The 21,708-nt window shown below is 34.7% G+C and overlaps 1 protein-coding gene and 1 long non-coding RNA gene across 4 annotated transcripts; one reads left to right on the forward strand and one right to left on the reverse strand.

The window, feature by feature from the left end:
* Positions 1–10: 10 nt before the first annotated feature.
* On the reverse strand, positions 11–20,995 carry Bmm (brummer). 3 transcript variants are annotated; one of them, XM_071702315.1, is made up of 13 exons: positions 20,331–20,995; positions 7,708–7,820; positions 7,360–7,479; positions 6,961–7,149; positions 6,729–6,812; positions 6,464–6,640; positions 6,122–6,297; positions 5,251–5,361; positions 4,773–4,930; positions 4,496–4,586; positions 4,305–4,401; positions 4,017–4,215; positions 11–3,880 (listed from the first exon to the last, which is right to left on the reverse strand). In XM_071702315.1, exons 1-13 carry the CDS (start codon positions 20,488–20,490, stop codon positions 3,672–3,674), a joined length of 1,884 nt encoding a protein of 627 aa, XP_071558416.1. In that variant the 5' UTR covers positions 20,491–20,995; the 3' UTR covers positions 11–3,671. The 3 variants fall into 3 exon arrangements, with proteins under 3 accessions (XP_071558416.1, XP_071558415.1, XP_071558417.1); XM_071702314.1 differs by having other exon boundaries at positions 11–3,883; positions 20,331–20,993; XM_071702316.1 differs by lacking the exon at positions 5,251–5,361 and having other exon boundaries at positions 11–3,883; positions 20,331–20,984.
* Positions 14,581–16,066, forward strand: LOC139770357 (uncharacterized). The gene is made up of 3 exons (XR_011717726.1): positions 14,581–14,646; positions 14,732–14,966; positions 15,535–16,066. It is a non-coding gene; the product is annotated as an uncharacterized lncRNA (long non-coding RNA).
* Positions 20,996–21,708: the final 713 nt, after the last annotated feature.

The raw sequence follows: 21,708 nt of genomic DNA on the forward strand, positions 1-21,708 counted from the left end.
AAGAATAATGTTAACTCTCATTGATGTATTTTATTTTATTTAATTATATACATCAAACAAATTTTATTTAATCTATTGAAATTTATTCCATTACTTTCGTATTTTTCCAAGAGACTGTCATATGTAATCTAGCCGTCGTTAACATTTATTTGTACATTTTGATACGTGTGTTGCACAATTTTTATTTGTAATAAAAAAGTACATATTTTATATAATACCACAAAATATTTTTTTGATATTTTTATACAAATTACGAGCATCATAAAAGTTGTCAAGGAATCCATGCGCAAAACTAGAAGAGTAGCAAAACATATATGTAAATGCATTTATTTTTTTAATGTAATGCTATCGTACAATGTTCATCGGTTATCTACATCTATGTATAAATAACCGAAACACTTTGCAAAATAAAAAACAAATCGCTAGCATTTAAAATAATACCAAAAACTAAATATTTTGTTAATACTTATTAAATATTATTAGAACTCTTTGTTTATAAAATAAACGTTTCTCATGCTTCTTTTACAAGTTACTCAAAATTTATATCTGAAAAAGTATTTCCTAAATATCAATCAGTGTTCACTAATTAATGTTTTTTTATACATCAATTATAAACAGGATAATTGATTTGATTGTCAATTTGATTTATTCATTAGCACTTAATCTACTTATTCTACTTACAATAAGGTAACACAACAATAAGCGTAACCATTCACAATGTAATCACCAAAATTAAGATTTTATATCATATCAATGTTTTATAAAAAGGAAGATTTATCAAAGAGACCAACGTTTTTTTTAACAATACTTCTTTAATTGGATCATTCATATATTAACAAGTAGGGAGACTGTTAATAACCAAATAAAAAATTTAATCTTGTTAATCGAAATCGCGCGATATAAATGTAACATTTAAAAAAATTGCATTGTTTAAACCTACAATGGATAAAAAAGATAATTTGCACATCTATTTGGGATAATTTTTACATGTGGGAACATTTCACAGCAATTATATATTATCTATATTTTTTATATTCCCATTTTCTGAATAAAATTATCATGAAACTTGGGCAAATAGTAGGCAAATTTTCTTTTGTACAATTCCGATCTTGTATAAAGTGGAATATGTAGGTATCCTAAAATAAGTAATCAGAAACTTAAATATAATTAAAACATGTATAAAAACTATTAGATATGAAAGATATTGTTATAAAAGCTAAATTGGTCATGATCAATTGTCTAAATCCTGTTTCCTAACGTGATATAAAATCTGTATAATCTTTAACACTCAGACCCAACCGTATACGATCACAAAAGATTTGTTTTAATAATCTATTATAAATAATCGATAACTTCGAGATTATGCTATCTTGAAGAATAGAAATTGAATTACGATAATAATTATCCAACAGTAATTAACGCTAGCAGGAAGATAGTATGGCAAAATACAAAAATTATTCTATAATCTTAAATGTTACATTAAGATATTTTTAAACTATATATTCTATTTTCACAACCTCCAGATCCATGTTTCAACAACTTCTTGAACAATAGCAAAATTATAATAGAGGTAACTGCATAGAGAGTTACATTCATTGAAATTTTCGAGAAACGTTTGCAGATATTTATGATCTATAATCTGCGTCATTCTCCGTATAGGCTATAGAAGAAACAAAATCTGGATCTATCCATTATATGTATACATAACGAGCGATAAACAATTATAATGAAAATAATTTATACTTATATTCATCGAAATTGTGAATTGATGTCATTGTTAACACATCATATCTTAGTAGATAATCATAGAAAGACTCTAAGAAATAAAATTGTATGATGAATATAAGCTTACAGTAGAGCAGAGAAAAAAAATAGTTGCACGTCAGATTATAGAATACAAAAAATTACTGCCAAAGTTTAGGAGTTTATGATAGTAATTATCAAAGCAAACCAAAATAATATTTTAAACACAAGTCTACAAATCATACATGTTTGAACATACACATTTCCTGAAGAAATGTGTTCAAACAAATGTTAAGGTGAACAACGGATATATCGATTATATATTATAAACGAGAAGTCCACGTTCACTTATGTCCATTTCCATCAATGCAGATTAATTTTAGTCTTGTGTATATCGGTTTAACTACGTATAACTTACTTTTTCTAATTCTTAGAACTAAAAATAAATAAAAAGTAAGTTAAATCGAAATTAAAGTTAATCTACATTAGTAAAAATGGTCATTAGTTAGAGAAATCATCTTATAGCTTAATCTACATTAGCAGAAATGGACATTAGTTAGAGAAATCATCTTATAGCTCGGAAACGTATAATTTCCGGACTCAAGTTTGTCAAATATTTGTCTCTTCAGCATATCCTACAAATTAGCTGTAATCTTTTATACACTATATAAGCAGAGCGTAACATCAGATACTCTTTTAACTATAAACGAATAATAATAAACCAATAAATCAAGAAGAAACAATCATAAATAATTTAGAGATAATTTTTTTAATTCAAGGATAGAATCACCATTTATAGTAAAAAAATAATCGTCTAATCTTTAACATTATATCTATTTCCAATTCACGAAATATGTGATATGTCATCTGTTTTCTCTTCTGAAGCTCAGTCCATCACCCTCCCTGTTTTCATTCGTTCATTATTCGTTAATTACACTCGTCTTATTTTGCTGAAGAAAGATCGATTTTCTAGAGTTTCTTTCTAGTGTCAAAAATACCGATGGTTTTGAGACACCACGCTTTTTAATCACCGATATATCAGTCTCTGTGTAAAATGTATTAACTCGGGCAAGCGCTCGTTGAATTTCCAAATCCGAGTTAGCAAACTTGGATTACGATAGAATACTGTTGCACGTCGTACTACAGACACTTAAATGCAAATGGCATTATTGGCATGTATTCAGTAATTGTGCTTGTATATCAACGCTTCATCTTAATTATATCTTGCAAGAACATTCAGAATGGAACGTACATATTTATATAGATTGAGACATTTAACTTTGAATGCTACACATATCAAATGTAGTAAAAACCACAGGTCATAGTACCATATACATATATAGATCTATAACATACACAGACCCATGCATCACTTTTAGAAATTTTATTTTGTGATTAAAGTAACGATGTGTAATAAAAACATATTTCGTTGCGGCGTTAAATTTCCAGATAGATATCAAAGCATTAAAACGATATGAAATAAAGCACGAATATCTACTGAAAAGTAACAATGGTAACAAGCTTTAATAACAATTTTCTAATTCTTTGATAACAAATATGTCAAAAAAGATTCGTAAAATATAAATGTACATAGATATACATGGTTAAATTTATTTTTTATAAAATATTTTAGGTTAAATATTAAAAAAGTTATAATTATATTTGAGATAACATGATTTTAGAAACGGTGATAATAAAAATCTGAAAAATTATCCATTATTTTTCTTTCTCAAACCGGACAACTTTTTCATACATTCACGCGAAATGGAAATATGCAAGTAGATTAATTTAAATGTCTCATTCTATAAATTATTCATAATTAATTAAATAGCGCACATATGTTCTTGCAACATATCATCCAAAAAGTTAATTATCAATTATATTATATGTGGTAACGACATATGTGGTAACATGCTATTAACTTATTTCTATAGTAAGCTTGTGGATGGTTGATCTACTTCCGGTCGACTGTCCGGAGATTTAGACACCTCCGCTTGTTCTGGGTCCTTTTCCATATCCCATTCACTTTCCGGATCAGAGAATATATTTGCGCTATCCAGTATATCATCTTCTAACGATACATCCGACAAATTTTCCATGCTTTGTTGATTTCCGTCGGTGTAAAGAGACTCTGTAGCTGCTGAACACATTTTACAAAATTTAAAGAATTAACTTAGATTGATAATTAAAATCATTGAATAATTTATTTTAAAATATTGATCATAAATATCTATCGTTGATATTTCTTTAGAAAGAAAATATCAATTAATTACCGTCATTGAGTTTATGCTGAGATAACCATGTAGGCTCATCCCAATCATCGAATTGGAGTTTTTTATTGGTGTCAACTTCATCCGAAGAAAGTATGGTATGCGATTCTGATTCCGTTACGTCGAAGATTTCTGTCACTTGCACTTTATTGTTATCATCCATATAATAATACGCCATTACGGCCTCTTGATCCGAAGTTGCCTAGTAAGAGTTATAAGATTCAATATAAAATTTATCTTGGAATTTATTCAAATATGTGTTTTGAACATTCTATTTTTCTTGTTACTCACTTGGAGAATATTTTCGAAAGTATCCACTGACGTACAGTCGCCCATATTTATTACACAGCTCGATTTCCTTGTATCTTTCCATTTTTCCAATTGTCCACTATAACATGAAATATTTTAACAATAATGACATTAATTCAAAAATTTGTTAAATATAATTCTATAAGAGAACTATCTCCACTATAATTACTTACCATTCGTTGTATTGGAGAGTCAAATTCAGGTTCTTTTGCTTTTTGTATATAGCAGCGTCTATCTCGTCTACATCCTGCACATCATATGTATCTGCAAATGTTCGAAAATATTAGAATCATATCTGCTAAATAATTTAAGCCACATTAAGCTCACTTAAACCATATTGACATTCACTTCTTTCTGCCACCGTTATTTATAAAACAATTAGGTAAAATTTTTTTATTATAATTGATTTAAAAGTTTAGATTAAAAATCCATTGGTCAAAATGTACTTACTCGTATCGAATTCCATAATGTTGAAATAACACTTGATCGTTTGAGGCAATGGCTCAGCATAGACATTGATCTTCGGGAACATTATACTCAATTGTTCTAAGACAAATTTAGTTAATTCCGCTAAGTTATGTCGTAGCTTTGGAACGCTCGTAATGAATCTGAAAAAAAAAAAATGTTTTTCATTAATTGCAAAGCAAATTGTTATAAAATATTACTAGTATTTACGAACAGACATGTCCGTTGAGATACTTTATTACTTTCTATCTTTCGCACCTCTACAAAGTATAAACTCGCAATGTAATGTAAAACTCGCGCGCGTATTAAAATACTTTCATAAAAGAATGACAAAGACTTTAACATCAATATGTGCGTCAAAAGTAGATTTTACAATTGAAAATAAGGATTTCAGACAATAAATGCTTTAGTAATTTCGCAGGTATGCGTTGATGTACGAAATAAAGAAAGCATTTATGCTTACCGAGAGTGTGTTAAATGCTTATTGTGAGTAAGTGCCTGTTGCGGGGTACGCAGAACATTTCCGACTACTTTGTATTCCAAGGTACGAGTTTCTATCTTGTTACCAATCAGACTACCAATGACATGCATGACATTAAATACAATATTGCAAGCGGTAATTATGCGTGAAATTGCCTGAATTGCCAATTGACTGAATCTGTGATATGTATTAATGGTGACATTGTTGCTCATGCAATGCGATGCAATAAAAGATAATCAAACTTAAAGTGAAATTCCTGTCCAGAGGATTAAAAAATTGCTTTTGCTTTCTTGAACTTTAAAATCTCAAAAATGTATTTATACAGTACTGTGTCAAAATAACCAAAAATAATAAAAAGAGATTTAATTTAATTTTGATACAAACATATAAATTAAAAAATTTTTCTTTGTACAGTTTAAATAAAATGAAGTTTTCATGTCCTAAAAAAATGTTTTTCAAAATGTGTGTAGTGGTTTTAATTCAGAAAATATTAAACCTATGCACTTATAAAAATATTAATTAATGTTTCGAACACAAATAAATATATACACAAAATCTCAAATTTTTATATTCAAATTTATTTTAAACAAAATCTGCTTAAAAAATTCTTCTAGACAAAAATATTCTTTAATAATGATCTTAATTGATCTGCAATATTTAATAATAAAGATTATTAATTTACAAAATATATATATTTGTGGCATGCAACACCTCCAATTAATGAGAAAAATGAAAAGCATTAAGTATAATACTTATTTATATGTGCACGTGTATTTATATAAAAATAATATTGTTATGTAAAGCGTGTATGTGATGCATATTTACATGCACATATATTTCAACAGCTACTTACTTTGTGATTGTAGCGTACATTACATCTACCGGTAGTGTACAAGGTAAACTCAACAACGACAACAGCTTCATACCACGATGCTTAAACAACCAGTTAATAAGTCCCTTGTTGGCAGAATCTATAGCATCTTGGAATATTGTCATCACAGTCTCAGGCATATTAGCTACCAATGCTTCCTAAAATGGAATATCAAGAACGTAAAATAAGAATAATTTAAAATTCCAAAATTCCAAAATTAACAAATGTTACTAAAATCGAGTTTAAGTTATATTTAAAATAAATAGAATGAAATATTATTATCAAAAATATTGTCGCTACTGAAAGTATTGTAGACTCTCTCACCTGTCTATGCATTTTACATTCTACACATTCCGGATCATATTCCATACCATCGTCGATCGTTTCCTGAACTATGTATGTAGACTGAACAGCGAGACACCTTGTGCAGTTCAGTAGATTATTACGATGTAAAAATCGTAACGCATCGTCAAATCCTTGCTTACACATACTCGAGAGAGTCTGTAATTTAAAAGCATGTAAAATTATATCTGTTAATTTAAAGTATTTAATGCAGTATCAAAAGGGATAATTAACATTTTCGTCTTACCTCCGTTTTAGGCGGAAAAAGTATCTTCGTAAACCTGTATATGTTTTGTCTAGAGAGCTCTATGCTTGTATTGGCGAAATTGACCTGCAAAATACAAGAACATGCATAAATAATACAAATAAATGATAATTATAAAAATTAATCAGGCACACTCGTTGATTTTATTGTATGTCGAAGTTGCTTTAAATTTCTTTATCGAGGAATTATTTTATTGATACGCGTGAATACGTACGTGAAAAAGTTGAGATGAAATATCCCTCGGGCAGATATCGCTCTCTCCGCAGAACGGACTAACGGTAATAGTATTTTCATCGAGCGTAGGAAGATTATCGCTGAATCCGCCGTCCATGTATCTGATGCCGTGGAATCGTGGTGGCAACAAACCAGAAAACAGCGGCACGAACGAAGTGGCTAGTAGAGCCTTTAAAAAACAGAAAATATTATCGTAAAGGAGGATGAACAACTTCTCAGAAAGAAAAAATGTTAATATGAAAAAATAGACTTCAAAATTTTTGCATATATGAAACTTCTTCGAAGGAACAGAAAATTACTTCTCAGAATATCTCGTGAATGGTGCTTTAACGAGAATCTATTATGGACAAAAATTGATCTAACTTCTAACATATCTTACCTGCAGCAAGTCTTCCTTTGAGTTAAATTGGGAAACGATTACGTTCTTGCCGTCATATACTCTGGTTAGAGAGATGTGTAATTTACCATTTACACGGATATGTGCATCATCTGGTAAAAACTGGAATAAAAATAATAGTAAGAAGACTGGAATAAAAACGGCTGCAAACATGGCGTATTAATAGTGCATTTTTATTATTAGAAATCTAAATCGGAGCTCTCCACTTTGTACGTTGATACTGGATGATGCAGGAACGTTATTTAGGATGCAGGAACGAAAACAGCATGTAAATAGACTGTCAGATGCAAATTCTAATGTGGTAATGTAGTCATTTCTTGTTCCACTCACCTTTCGCAGGCTGTCCAGTAGTATCTCTTGCACATTGAAGGATGGACTGAACGGTCCGAGCGTGCGTTGTCGCGCTTCACGTGCCACGCGTAATACGTTGCTCGTCATTTCGCCTGAAAGCAGATAAAGAACGATCCTGAATTAGAGCAGGACCAACCTGAGGACTGTTATTTATGAATTTGCCACCGATGCATCGACAGAATTTGATCAATTATGATAAATCCATCTTAACGGAGAAGCAGGCTATATAAATGCAATAAATTCGCATTACAACTACGTTATTACCACAATTTCACGCAAACTGTTTCTTTAAGTAAAAATTAGTATTATTTAAATATACCAAAAATTTATAATTATATTATTCAACAAAGGTGATTAATCATCATTAACCTTTAGAGGACGAGAAACTTGTTTTTAGACTTCAACTGTTTATACGCTAAAATATCATGTATAAAGGTTTTTTGGGCCGTTGAATAGTTCCGGGAATCTAAGAGAAGCAAGTGAGAATGGCCAATTCCGAGAATTAAAGCGATTACCCTTATCTTCTTATTGTTAGACCTCTTTTGTAAAACCTTTAGATATTTTATGTCGCCTCTTTACTATTTTCTTTACTATTTCTTTACTATTTTCCTACTCTATATCTTTACTTGTAAATAAAAATTTAATTCTCACAAAGTGAGAATGCCTTCTTATAAATTTGTTTATATTTTTAACTCTAAATTTCAAAATATATTTTTATAAGATTTTGCAAAAGGTTTCCATATCTCTCATTCAAAACTAAATATAAATAATAATTTTTTTGAAATTTACAATTATATGATACAATATGATACAATTATAAAAAGTCATAAAAAAAACCTGCTCTAAAGGTCCTCTAAAGTTCTCTAAAGGTTAAAGATACACACATATCCGTGTATAATCTGCACATGTATATGCAGATTTATGTACATGCATTAAGTTATCTATAAGAAATGTTTTTTTAATTAAATATTTAAAATATGTAAAATAAAAAAATATATATTTTAATTTTATGTAGATATACATATATATGAAAATTTAATATTTATGCATTGATATTTATAACAAATGTGTTTTTAAATTAAATATTCAAAATAAATAAAATTAAAATATATATGCCTGTATATACTTGTCATTAAAAATATGCTCATAATCTCTCTTGAGGTGGAAAAGGAGAACAATGATCAATGCGGGATTAATCAAATTTGATAAGATATTTACAAGATATCAATTGGCATAGCCTGTCGACAGAATATTGGATAAAAATAAGGTTTTGAAACAATCATGTTCAAAGCTTTAGGAATTTTGTATGTGGAGGAGAGAGGGATGTAGCTGTATGTATGTGTGTGTGTGGTGTATGGTGTTCCCGCAGATTTTCATTACGAATAGATTTATATTTCTTCAAGGTCTTAGTATCTAGAATTCGTCTGTCTAACACAAGTAGACGTAATTAAAAAACCATATCTCTCAACTCGTTAATCTTGATGTTTACTCTTGTTAGGTCTTTTATCGAGACTCTTAACTGCTATGAAAATACTGCAATTTATGATTCATGTCCGACGATCAACAACATTCCTATCGCCAATGAGATATTCACTTTCTAATGAGATATTCGCTTTTATTCATTTATTGATCCAGCTACTAAACAACAGATACTTTTTAATAAGATATCGCTATTAGCGCTTCGAACGCATATGTAACACTATACGCGTCGAAAAATCTTAATTCTCAGAATTTAACGCAAGAAAACAACGAAACGGCTTTTCTTGAATGTTCGAAAGCGCAATCCCATCCCGATGTCGATGTTACGCAAAGTGCGATGTCGCAAACTACTTGAAGATGCAAAATATGCTCTTTTTCAGGACCACCACGTAACGCCGATCTCGCGATGTCCATGATAAATCGGCAATAAATAAACACAGATGCGTCTATTTTTACGCAACCTCATGACGCGACCTCCCCTTCTATCTCTCTGGCATTTGCTCCAAGTTAAATTCCGCAGACAATTCTACGTCAATGGCGAAAGAAAGAATGAGCGATAGGAGTCGAGGAAAGATATCGTTGCGCGTGTGTTATCTTCCGATCGATCATGCCACATTTCTTGTTGAAATAACGCTTCGTGATCTCTGTGATCCTCGGAGAATCACCCGCTGCAAAAATCGTAAAATGATGTACGGAAACAGTCCGCGGTGCGTCGTTTATTTCAGAAGATTGATAATTTGCAGCAAAGATAGGATATTTCAAACCAAAATTGCAGATAGGCTATTTAACACAAATTTAATATAAAATTTTATACACAAATTTAGTTTAAAAAATTAATCTAAAGCAAATTCGCACTTGAATATCTCCTCCGCACTATGTGAATCTACGAAAAAAATAATAACGATGTTTGTCCCAATTTAAGAGGGAAACAAATGTAGAAGGCTGATCTTCGAGTTCAATTTTTAATTATTTTCCTACATGTCCGCGCGCAACAGAGATATGTATATCGCCGACTTGCATTTTGAATAATCCGCGAATAAGCATGAATTTTCAGATTTCGTCCGCCTGTGCGGCGGTCCGGCTGTGCATTCAGCGAATCTCGCCGAGATAAGTACGTGCGTGTGTGTTAAGATTCGCGTAATGTTTACGTTTCGGTCAGCCGCACGAGCTTGATCTTGGAGCCGAAAAAGAAGAGGAGTCGCGTATTTCTCCGCTGATACGGAGCTGTTATTTCGGATTTCTCAATTCCCGCGCGGATATATGTCTCACACGTCATAGAAGAAACAGACGGACGCCGAGCGGGCAAGAGAGACGAGGGAGGGGGGGGGGAGGAATAAATAGATACGCGGAAGGGTTATCAGATGATGTGCGCAAAATGTTAGGGAGTCAGCGCGAGCCGATGTAAAACGTCAGCGTATCCGATACGCAGCTTAGCTGACAGATAGGGAACAGCATCGCTTTGTTCGCCATATCTCTCGTGCCCGGCCGTAGAGATACCGATACGGACGCGAGCTGACATCACGTGTCGGAACCGCTCTCGCGATTCTACGCCGTGCGATCACTGCGCGGAAAGATCAAGGAGAGACGATGACACCACGGGCTTCGACCAGCATCCGGACCTCGATCCGAACGGGATTTCTCTTTCGATGGTCAAGGCAAAAGCCGAAATGCCAGAATGGATAACGACTGCCAATGAACCGTCCGTTTGTTAAAAAAATACGGAATGATATTCCGATAATTGCACGCGCGATTATTTGTCTTTTTTACTAGGCTGCGTGAACCACAGAATGCTGATATAGAGACATCGAATAATCTTGATATATATATTATATAATAATATATAATTGCGACATAATTACTCGGCATCGTTATTCGATCGTTTAATCCTTCGCGATCCAAACTATTTCTCGCAAATGAGCGAAAATCAAGTATTTCATCCTCTACTTTATCTCTAATCGGTTAACAAAGAATCAAAGAATTTTTTTCATTCGAGAGATTTATGGAGATCTGAAAAATATAGTTTGACGATCACACTCGCGTGCAGATTTGCAGCTTGAAGAATTATGCGTCGGGCTATCGCAACGCATTACATATGTGCGTGAAGAAAATATGTTGATAACATCGAATGGAAATGAGAGAGAAATTCGGAATAATATCTTTCATGTAATTAGCATTTCGATTACGTAACTACTGTTCTCGATCGCCAAACTGACCACGTTGAATATTAAATCGAACGACTATGAATTCAAAATCATGAAAACGGAGGCATGTGTAAAAAAAAAAGAAAAATTCATGCATTGGTGCGCACGAAATGAGATACACAAGAAACATTGGAAATTATCTCTCAGATCTGCTTGGAGGGGAAATAGTGTTTGTAAGTGTCGCACACGTCGACAGGAATTAATAAATGATGTGAATTGAATGCGAATTAAAATCGTGGGATTGAATCATGCAACGAGGCCGATGCGTTCGACCTATGAACGCATTTGCACCGTTGAAGAAGCCGTTACTTATATCGGCAAATCGTATATCGTATTATCGTCTTATTATAAACTTGCTAAAGCCGGAACTGATTGAACCGTCTGACATATCCAGGACCTTATATGGAGGTCCGTCACATTCGTGGAATTCTAAAACTTCGGTAAAGCAAAAAAAGGGCTGATATCTTTTTTCTTATCAGAAAAATATTCTGATAAATCTTATCTTTCAGAAAGATATCGATGATCTAATGAGATTCAGACCTGGCTTGTGAGCATTAAGAAATTAACGAATTATTTTAGATAAGCGAATACATGTATATTATAGATAACCCTCGAATAACAGGATATTTGAATTACACGGAGTCTCTCTTGAATAGCAGGGTAAAAAATTGTGACAACCCTTTTTTCATTTATTTTAAGTTTTTTTAAATAATTCCTTGGAACCACCAAATGCTCAATTTTATATGAATCTGAAATCTTGAATTACATTCATATGGGATATGGCATCTTCTGTTATTTACATTTTTTTCGATAGTCATTCCGAGTCGTATACTTTATTGTATTACTTTATCGTATTTTTTAATAGCATAGAACGTGATCTCCAAAATCGTATGAATAAGTCCAACAAGTTTAACAATAAGTCCCGAATAACACGGTTTTCAATAACACAGTTTTCAATAACACAGAGCCGATTAATCATGTTATTCGAGAGTTAACTGTATAACAGTCGGATTTATGTAGATGTAATTTTCTATTAGATTTTCGTGTTGACACCCATTATCCCACGCTTATCGCTTGTGTTTTGACAATAAGCTGCCAGACGCACGTAACTAACAATAAAGTATACGACTTGGAATGACTATCGAAAAAAATGTAAATAACAGAAGATGCCATCCCATATGAATATTATCCCTTCTAACTGATTGTGAGACAAAGTGTTGCGTCCTAGGATTCAAGCAATCTATAAATGGACTACTTGCCGGTTCGATTTTTTGGAGGAAAAAATAAAATTTTATTGTAAACTTGAGATAAAAAAATAAATATAATTAAGTAACATAAAGTAACTGATATAAAAGTGATGTTATAGGAGACAAAGTTACCTAATCCGACTACTGATATACGTAAAATGATATGTAAAATGATACAATTATCGGAGAAGTTCCCCATACGGCGCGCGACAGCGTGTCACATTTCTACTTCCGCAAGATAACGGTTATCTTTTATCAACTAATCGACGTGCATGCTCGAAATGCATCATACGATCGAAGGGTACCGATAAATATCTTTCTAATCTTATAAGGATATACATATCAAGAAATAATTTTAAGACTATTATGCGTCCACACGGTCCGCCGATCGATCCCCGACGAAGATCATTATCTTGTTGGCACGCGCGCAAAGATAGAGAAAATGTCAAATACACGTGCGGACTTTGTCATTACGCGTGAACAACAGCACCTGACGATCGTCATAATCAGGTAATAACAGGTCGATTGACTTGCAATGGAAAAGCCCTGTCCTTTGGACTTTAAATCTTGGTCCTTCGATAAGTATCGTCCGTCGAACGGATGACACATGTGCAGCGTTTTGCGATCGATACGCGTGCATCATCGATACTATCTGAAGAAAAAGAAGATAATCGAGTCGTTGGAGATCATTATTTCGTTATGGCGACATTGTACTCATGTACTGTCGACAGAATCATTTTTCGGAAACTACGGCCCGTATTCATAGGCGGATATTATTACAAGACTGTCTTAAGTAATGTCTTAAAATGTTAATACGGCTCTGTGATTGGTTCATAACACTTTAAGATCGTACTTAAGACGGTCTTAAATATAAGATCCGACTATGAATACCGGCCTACGATCGACGATGAAAGAATAGCCAATGATAAGAAAGCTTTACGAGTTAACACATTGACAAATATGAGTTAATACGTAATTGGCGATCTATAAATGGAGCTACGATTCGTTATTCGCTAATTCGAGTTTTTGGTGAGGAAAATAAAATTTTATTGTAAATTTTAGATAAAAAATAAATATAATTAAGTAATATAAAAATGGCATCGGAAACAGAATTACCTAATTGTTAACATTGACTGCCAGACACGAATTAATTCATGGTTGGTGATCTATAGGCATCAGCTATTCGTCGATTCGATTTTTTGTAGGCAAAAATTAAAATTTATTAAATTTCAAATAAACGCCAAAAACATAATTAAGTAGCATATTGATATTTGACATATAAAAATGATGTCGGGGACAAAGTTACCTTGAACAGTGATAATCAATGTATTATATGAATTTATAGGCTTTACGGCAAAATAAAATATATTACATGAAATTACAATTTATGTATATTGGCAAATTGATGATAACATATATAGAATCGAAAAAATTCGACGTTTACTGTCGAAGAATTGTGAAGAAATATTCCCCGTTGTGATTAAACAATTCGTTGTCTCATCCTTTTTTCATTGCTAACACGCGTTAAAATAAAAATGATTTGAGAGACATTTTAGTCGTTTTCTCGTTATAGTCGACATTGACTGACTTCGATTTCTTGTCATTTTAACGTTGAAAAAGATACGCGAAGTCTCTCGGGAAGTCTCTTTCAACACGTTTTATCGCGGTGTGATAAAACGCTATATACAGCTATACAGCTATATAATGTACACATTTTGTGCATTTCCTGCACCTGTTTCCTCCGACAATTTATCAGTCTCGATAAAGCTTCTCTTTCCGCACGGTGTGATCGGTAAACACCGCGCAATATAATTTCGGTTATTTGCCCTTATCAGGCAGCAAATTATCAGGCCGCCATAATCATCGATAATTGCGCCCTTATCACGGCACGCAGATAAGCGCCGGGCGCAAATAAATATCGGGAGTTATCGGTGTTTATCGCTCAAATAACGTTCATCAACTCTAGTATATTGTGTTTGGGATTTCCGCGAGTAAGTATCGCGTATCTCAACGCGTCACGAGCGACATTCGAATCGGCTGATCTATTAGTATAATCTCTGATTATATCAATTTAAGACGTCAGGATCTTCTTCGACGAGGAAAATATGTTTTTGACTGTTTGGCCTAATTGCAACGCCTCGATCTCAAACGAAAAGATGTGCGAGCCGCTTCCTTTCGGCTAACAAGTGAAAAGTAAGAAGACCGCTATCGATCAACAATCCCCCTCCTCCTCCCGTAAATAAACGTGCAGTCGTAACCCAGTTCCACTGACACCGATGCACGTATCTAGGCGAGAAAACCGACACAAGAGGTATAGCGTTTCTCTTTCTATCCGCCGATTTGCGTTGCATGACCATGATTTTCAACGTCACTCGTGAAAACACGAAAACATATTTGCCGCAGCTGCCGATCAGCTTGTCGACGCACATCCATGTATTACGGACAAGCCTGTCTAATGACCTTGTTTGTCGCGAGATCGGACGCGTGACTACATTCTATGAAAGTGATACGAAAACAACAATGGACAGAGACACGTGGAATAATTTTGAACGTTTAATCGACGATTTACGAAAATTAATTTATGTTAATTTAAATTTATTTAAGTTATTTAAATATTCAATCTACTTTCCATTTTATTCGCTCTGACTTACTAATTTCTCGAAGTTTATGCAGAAATTTATTTTGCACGCAAATTTATTTTAAACTTCCGTAAATGTCAATCGTGCTTAAAAACCTATCATTTTAGAAAATAGGTCAGCAGCGTTCTTACATATGTAGTATATCAGATACTGATGTAATTTCGTGATGTAATTTGCGGCTCAATAAATCACAGTTGCCGAGCGGGAGACAAAGCGACTGAAGCGGCTGTGTTTTTTCAGGTGTGTGCCAAAGTCTGCCGAGTTAAATCTCATCAGTGCATCACGCGTCCCGGCAGTTCCTCGTTTAATTGAGTTCAGACGTATGCTATAACGTACGTTTGCTGTACGTAACTTCCCTCGTTTCCGTAATTAGAACTTACGCAAGACGGCGAAGTGCAGTGACGCAGGATCTCGTCGTTACGATCGCGCGTCCGTCGAAAATGATTCATAATAAGCTCGCTGCATTGTGCGGACGCGTATATTAAACAGACGTATAGACGCAACACTTCGACGCGACTTAAACAAAAGGCTATTCAATACCTTGACTCTTACGTGTGCCCCGATCTTTAAGCATTAATTCTGTTAACAGAATTTTCATAACAAAATTGCATCACCTGCGCGACGCAAATAAGAAAACACAATTGAAAAAAAAGATTTAAAACAAGCAATAAATAACACTTTAAAATAGCGTTATTAAAAAATAGAGCTTTTATTGTACATCTTATAATTAGACGTGATGCATATTTATTTCTACACTGAGAAAAAAAATTGTTAATCCGAAAAAAATATTTAGTCCGATACGTTCAACTAAACATTTTAGTTAGTTAACTAAACATTAGTTGTTGTTCCAACAATTTATTTAGTTTCTTTAATCAAGAATTAATTATTTCAACTAATGTTTAGTTAACTAACTAAAATGTTTAGTTGAACGCATCGGACTAAATATTTTTTAGGCTTAATAAACTTTTTCTCAGTGTATACTAAATTTTCAAACGAAAGTTTAATATCTCGTTCCTTTCAAATCTTACGATAAATTTAAAAAGACCGGAAATCCATACTTGGAGTTAGATGCGCTTGTTTACACGTGCACTTACGGATGTCAGCGTATTGTGTCATTACGAACGCATAATGGTGCGGAATGGCGCGTGAGAGATAACGAGAGAGGCGTGCCGTTTGTGGTTATCGCACTTCTCGTGATAATGAAAGGCAACACGCTTATTGTTAGCTTCGCGGGGAAACAAAACACTCGCGCGATAAACCACGCGTTACAGCACTCCGCGTCCCCCTGCGTCCCCCCCTCCCCCCTCGAACACGCACTCGTCGACGCAACTGCTAGGCATGCGACCTATTTACCAGATCAAGGCGGTATAAGGGTGATGACGTTTTACGCAATACTTATAACGAATTATTTCAGGATTTGTGAAAGCGGGTCAGCGATAAGTCGCTCGCGCACCGATTCGGAGCTTCTAAAGTAGCCTTGCGCCACGGAACGTAATTGTCGCTCTATTACCAGTGTTTATCAGCTCCGTGCGTTCACCGACAATAACATCGACAATAACACGTGCCACGTAACTATTATTACGACGAGATTAAATCAGGCCCCGTAAGGGCAAAGACCCTATTCAGACCTCGGACAGAAATACATATAGGATATACTGTCGTATCTTTTCTTTCTATTTTCATCTTTTACATTCTTTAAAATTTTTTTAAAAGCCCTCCAGCTTTTTCAAGTAAAATGTGTAAAATAGCCTTTTGTGTAAAAAGCTATTGGAAAAAAACTTAAGGGGATATTCTGGTTTGAAAGGTCGTAAAAAGAGTATTTTTCATGAATTTTTTGTAGGAAAACGAAAAAAGCAAATAACGTTAAACTTTGGTTCTTTTAGTCTTATTTTAAGAATATATTTCTATTTTCTAAGAAACAAAAACGCTCTTGCTTTTTATGTTATATCCTGGTCACTAAGAGCTGAAAAATACCTTTTAAACCAAAGAATATCCTTTCAAATAACCTTTTCATCTTGTTTACATTTACACATAAGAGTTGAATTGAATAAACATTTCTTTTATAAATTAATTTGCGACATGAATGATAAAACGTCATTCCCCGCGATGTTATTGCAACATTGTTTAACTCCCACACTGGGAAAAAAAAGTTATTAACTTGACTAAATATTTTCAACTAATTATTTTTTTTAATTGAAATATTTATGTACATATTTACATTAAATACGACATGTTAAATCTAACGTGACGTAATTTGACTCAAATACTTAAATATTTCAGTTAAAAAAATAATAATAATCAGTTGAAAATATTTAATCAAGTTAATAACTTTTTTTCTCAGTGCAGGGAAACCGGATTGTATATTTTTGTGCGGTTGATTTCTCCATATCGCAAATTTTATTCAGCTTTTTCTTACACGATTTATTTCTCCCCGACTGCATATTTTATTCAGCTTTTTCTTACACGCGCGATTTATATCTCCCCGACTGCATATTTTATTCAGCTTTTTCTTACGCGGCTGATTTCCTCGTTCATAACGCATTTCATTCGTCTCTCGTTTTACACGGTTCGTTTCTCCCCGAACGAGTTTAACGATCACGCGCATATCGCACCTGCGATAAACGCGGGGGTAATCTTAACGACGTTGTTCCACGACTCCACGACGCGGGAGCGCATATTTAATAAAACTTAACATGTGTAACGCGCGCAATCTCGGCGAGCGTGACAGAGATATGGGAAAGGGCAGGCGCGTTACAAATTTACCGCGTCGCGCGCTAATTAGCTCCTCGATTGTTCTCGTTATCGCGGTAACGACACACGCGAATGAATTATAGACGGGAATAATAATAAACCCATCCGTTTCGCCGACCCTATCGTTGTGCAACGACATGTAATTTAATTTAACCGCGGCGTTATTGCACGCGCGTTTTTTACGACGTTTTTTTAGCTTCAATTTTCAGATGCAATCCATCAAATAAGCTTACATATGTTGTGATTACGTAACGCAAGCGTCATTTTTTGAAGATTACTGACATCAAGTAATTTGAAGATTATCGAAATGAGGCAATTCAGAATCATTAGGTAAATAACCCGAGAACGGTTACTTTATTTATTTATTTATTGTTTGCATAAACGGTCATCTGGGGTGATTTTTACCTCAATTAGAAGTCATTGTTATTAATTACATATTGCATATTTTTTATTGTTCTATAATTTGTTAGTATTTGAGGATAATACGTATCCATAATATAGATTTACTCAATTTTCTAAGAGAGAAAAAAGTAAAGGGAAAAGTACCCAAAAAGTACTTTAAAAAAACAACGAAAGAAGCACATTGAAATTACTGTGACGTAAGCTTCATTTTCTCGACACTGGAGTCACCCCAGGTGCGACTGTTCTCGGAGTTCCGGTTTAAATCTTTTGTTAAGTTTCTATGGAAAACAGGATGAAATCTTCGAATGAAGGAATAGGAAGAAGGAGCTTCCCCATAGGAATTAGATACTCGTAAAAAGAAGACAATATATCAAAAAAAATATTAGAAGCTGCTCATTCTTGCAATATTCGAACAAATAAAGTAAGTACTCAGGGAGAAGAAAGGAAGTATGACACTCGAAGTGACGAATGATTGACGAAACAAAAGGAAAAAAAAAGGAAAAAAGCAGACACACACGTTAAAAAAGGAAAACTGATATATTTCCTAAAATGTTGAATAGAGAAAAGAGAATAGAAGAAGAGCACGGAAAGTAAAGAAGAAAGAAGGGAAATATTAAAATAACATTAAAACGTAATAACATTAATATTATCTTACACTTGTATTCTTTACAGCAGAGAAGCGGCTGTTCGTCCTGTCAACAGAGATCGACAGGACGATCTCACGATGAAAAACATTGCGGCGAAAGAGAAATTATCGGACGAACGAACGCGCGATCTGTCCGCGAGGAACTGTCTCCTCCGAAACCGTCAAGGAGGGAAGATTGTTTTACATAATTAACCCTCAGCCCCTGTCCATGGGTCATTTGTCCGGCCATGTGTCCGGCCAAAATCTATTACCTATAATGTCTTGAGACTCAGCAGAGGTGGTGCCACTTGTAGTAGCTGAAAAAAAACTTCAAGTAAAGCGCTACTTCAGGGAAAAACTTGGTTAGATTCCGCTGGTACAGCCGCGAGTACTGGAGATTGCAAATCTCGAACGGACACGAATGACCCATGCACAGAGGGGCTACGTGTCCCAAACGCAAAGTCTCAAAACTTGTTATTTCCGTGCAAAAAATTGTTTTTTGTGGCTTTTTAAGAAAAATAACATCAAAGGAAGTTAGGTAAGTGTTAAAATTAAATATATAAGACAATTAAGACCCATATGTGAGAAACATCGCTTATGTGTATGCCGGGATTGTTATTAATCATAAAGTATAAAAATAAAAACTTTTATAATACTTTCACTGTTCTTTTATAATATTTTCCATAAATACGCAATTTAAAACAAATATCACATGATTATCTTATTTTTATTCCCTTTTTCATGAATCTAACGACATCGAAAATACGTATTTTTCAATTGTAAAAAAATTTTTTATTTTTTAATAATACAAGATCGACGTAATTTTTTCTTAAAGAACAACTCTTCAGCTTCTATTTCAAAAGAAAATTTTTTATTCCACGTCAATTTCAACCAGTGATATGATTTTTTTAAATTCTTTACGTTTTTTTAGCGACTTTTCCGAGTTTATTTGTTGAAATTTTTTTTATTGTTCTAAAAATCTCAAGTATTGTTTCGTATTCTATAAGGTTGAAAGATTACTCTATAAATTTTTTTAGATTTTTTAAACATTTTAAAAGTCATTTAATAAGCTCAGGACACGAACGACTCATGGACAGGAGTTACGTTGGTCGAAAACAAGGACAGGAGCTGAGGATTAATCTCGCGCGCGATCTGTCCGCGAGAAACTGTCTCCTCCAAAACCGTCAAGGAGGGAAGACTGTTTTACATAATTAATCGGGGGAGGAAAAAAAATAGAAAGAGATGCGAGTTCACTCACCCAGAGGTAGGTCGCAGAGCAGGCAGCACGCGGCGATAGCGCCCGCGGACGCGCCGCTTATCTTGTTCAGCAGCAAGTGCGGCGCGTACTTTTTGAAGCAGACCGCCACGCCGACGTGGTAGATGCCGAGGAAGCCGCAGCCAGCGAATGACAGATTCATGTTGCCCTTGTCGCTCCGACTTGGTGACGCGACGACAACACTCGCCGGATCGTTTTCCACGTCGTTCACTTCCTCCTTCCCTATACCCTGCCTTCTTTCTCGCTTTCAAGGATCCGCTCGAGTCCTTCACGCCGGGAAACGTAGGCTGTACGCAGCTTTACGGTTCCACGTTAAACCACGAAAAATCGCGGTTGATCACGGGATTACGCACACTCTCGTGCGCGAAAAGCGTGGGAGAAAAGCGCGGAGTAAAACGGCGTTTTCGTCTCTTCCAAGGAACGCTGTCGATTTCGTGTGTAACGTTAACGTGTCTTCCAAGATGCGCGTTACGTTCGTGCGGACACGCGAGACGACACATGTACCACGACGGCCGATCGTGTACTGTCAACGAGCAACAGCTGTTGGCCGTTCGTTCCCGTCACCCGATTAAGTACCCGAGCGCGTCGACGAAGAACAGAGCAGAACAGAGAGAGCGAGATGATAAGGAAGAAAGGAAAGACGTTTATATACATACATCACGGGGGACCAACTGCAACAGCGATAACGAGAGAGGCCACGTATGACGTAACGCCGCGCGATTGGCCCGCGCCGGGTGGTGTGGTTCGCCGGCCACGCCTTCCACGCGCGGCGTTCGCAAATGCACTCCAGCCAGTCCGGCCCGAATCCGTAAGAAATTGACCAATCACAGGGGAACGTGAGGAGAATAGTCGACTGTGATTGGATTCAATTTTTTATGGCTGAAGGGTTTTTCCATCGACATATAGTATGGACTACGCGATCCCTATATGAAAGCCTTCAAAAAGTGTCCGGTAGAGTTGACCTCTACCTCGTTCCCTCTTTGTCTGTACGCACTGGATAGAAAAGGACAGCTTGACCTCTACCAGTCGCTATCTCTTTTCTTCCACCGGTGTGAGTCGCCGGTCATATTTTTCTATACCTGTGCGCAGTCCATACTATATATCGATGGGTTTTTCGGGTGTTTTCGAAATCTATTGGTATGGTATATAAAATTAAACATCTATATTAAAATATATAGAGTTAAGCCTTGTGTACACGATACTAGAAATCGGTCCGAGTTTCGGTTTAAGCCAATGAAACTGCTGCTTTTCTGTAAGAGCTGCATGTTGATTGGCTTAAACCGAAACTCGGACCGATTTCTAGTATCGTGTACACAAGGCTTTACAGAAAAGCAGCAGTTTCATTGGCTTAAACCGAAAC

The sequence above is a fragment of the Temnothorax nylanderi genome, unplaced genomic scaffold, assembly GCF_030848795.1.
Source record: "Temnothorax nylanderi isolate EJ_2023f unplaced genomic scaffold, tnyl_v1.0 TNYL_tig0029_pilon, whole genome shotgun sequence".
Classification (NCBI taxonomy): domain Eukaryota; kingdom Metazoa; phylum Arthropoda; class Insecta; order Hymenoptera; family Formicidae; genus Temnothorax; species Temnothorax nylanderi.

Bases quoted from the DNA above. Each gene is read 5' to 3' on its own strand.
- Bmm (XM_071702314.1), bottom strand. From the start codon at position 20,490: ATGAATCTGTCATTCGCTGGCTGCGGCTTCCTCGGCATCTACCACGTC. The intron at 6,641-6,728 runs GTAAGACGAAAA...TTTAAATTACAG, and splicing joins TTTTTCCGCCTAAAACGGAG to ACTCTCTCGAGTATGTGTAA. The intron at 4,216-4,304 runs GTGAGTAACAAG...AACTCTTACTAG, and splicing joins CTTTCGAAAATATTCTCCAA to GCAACTTCGGATCAAGAGGC.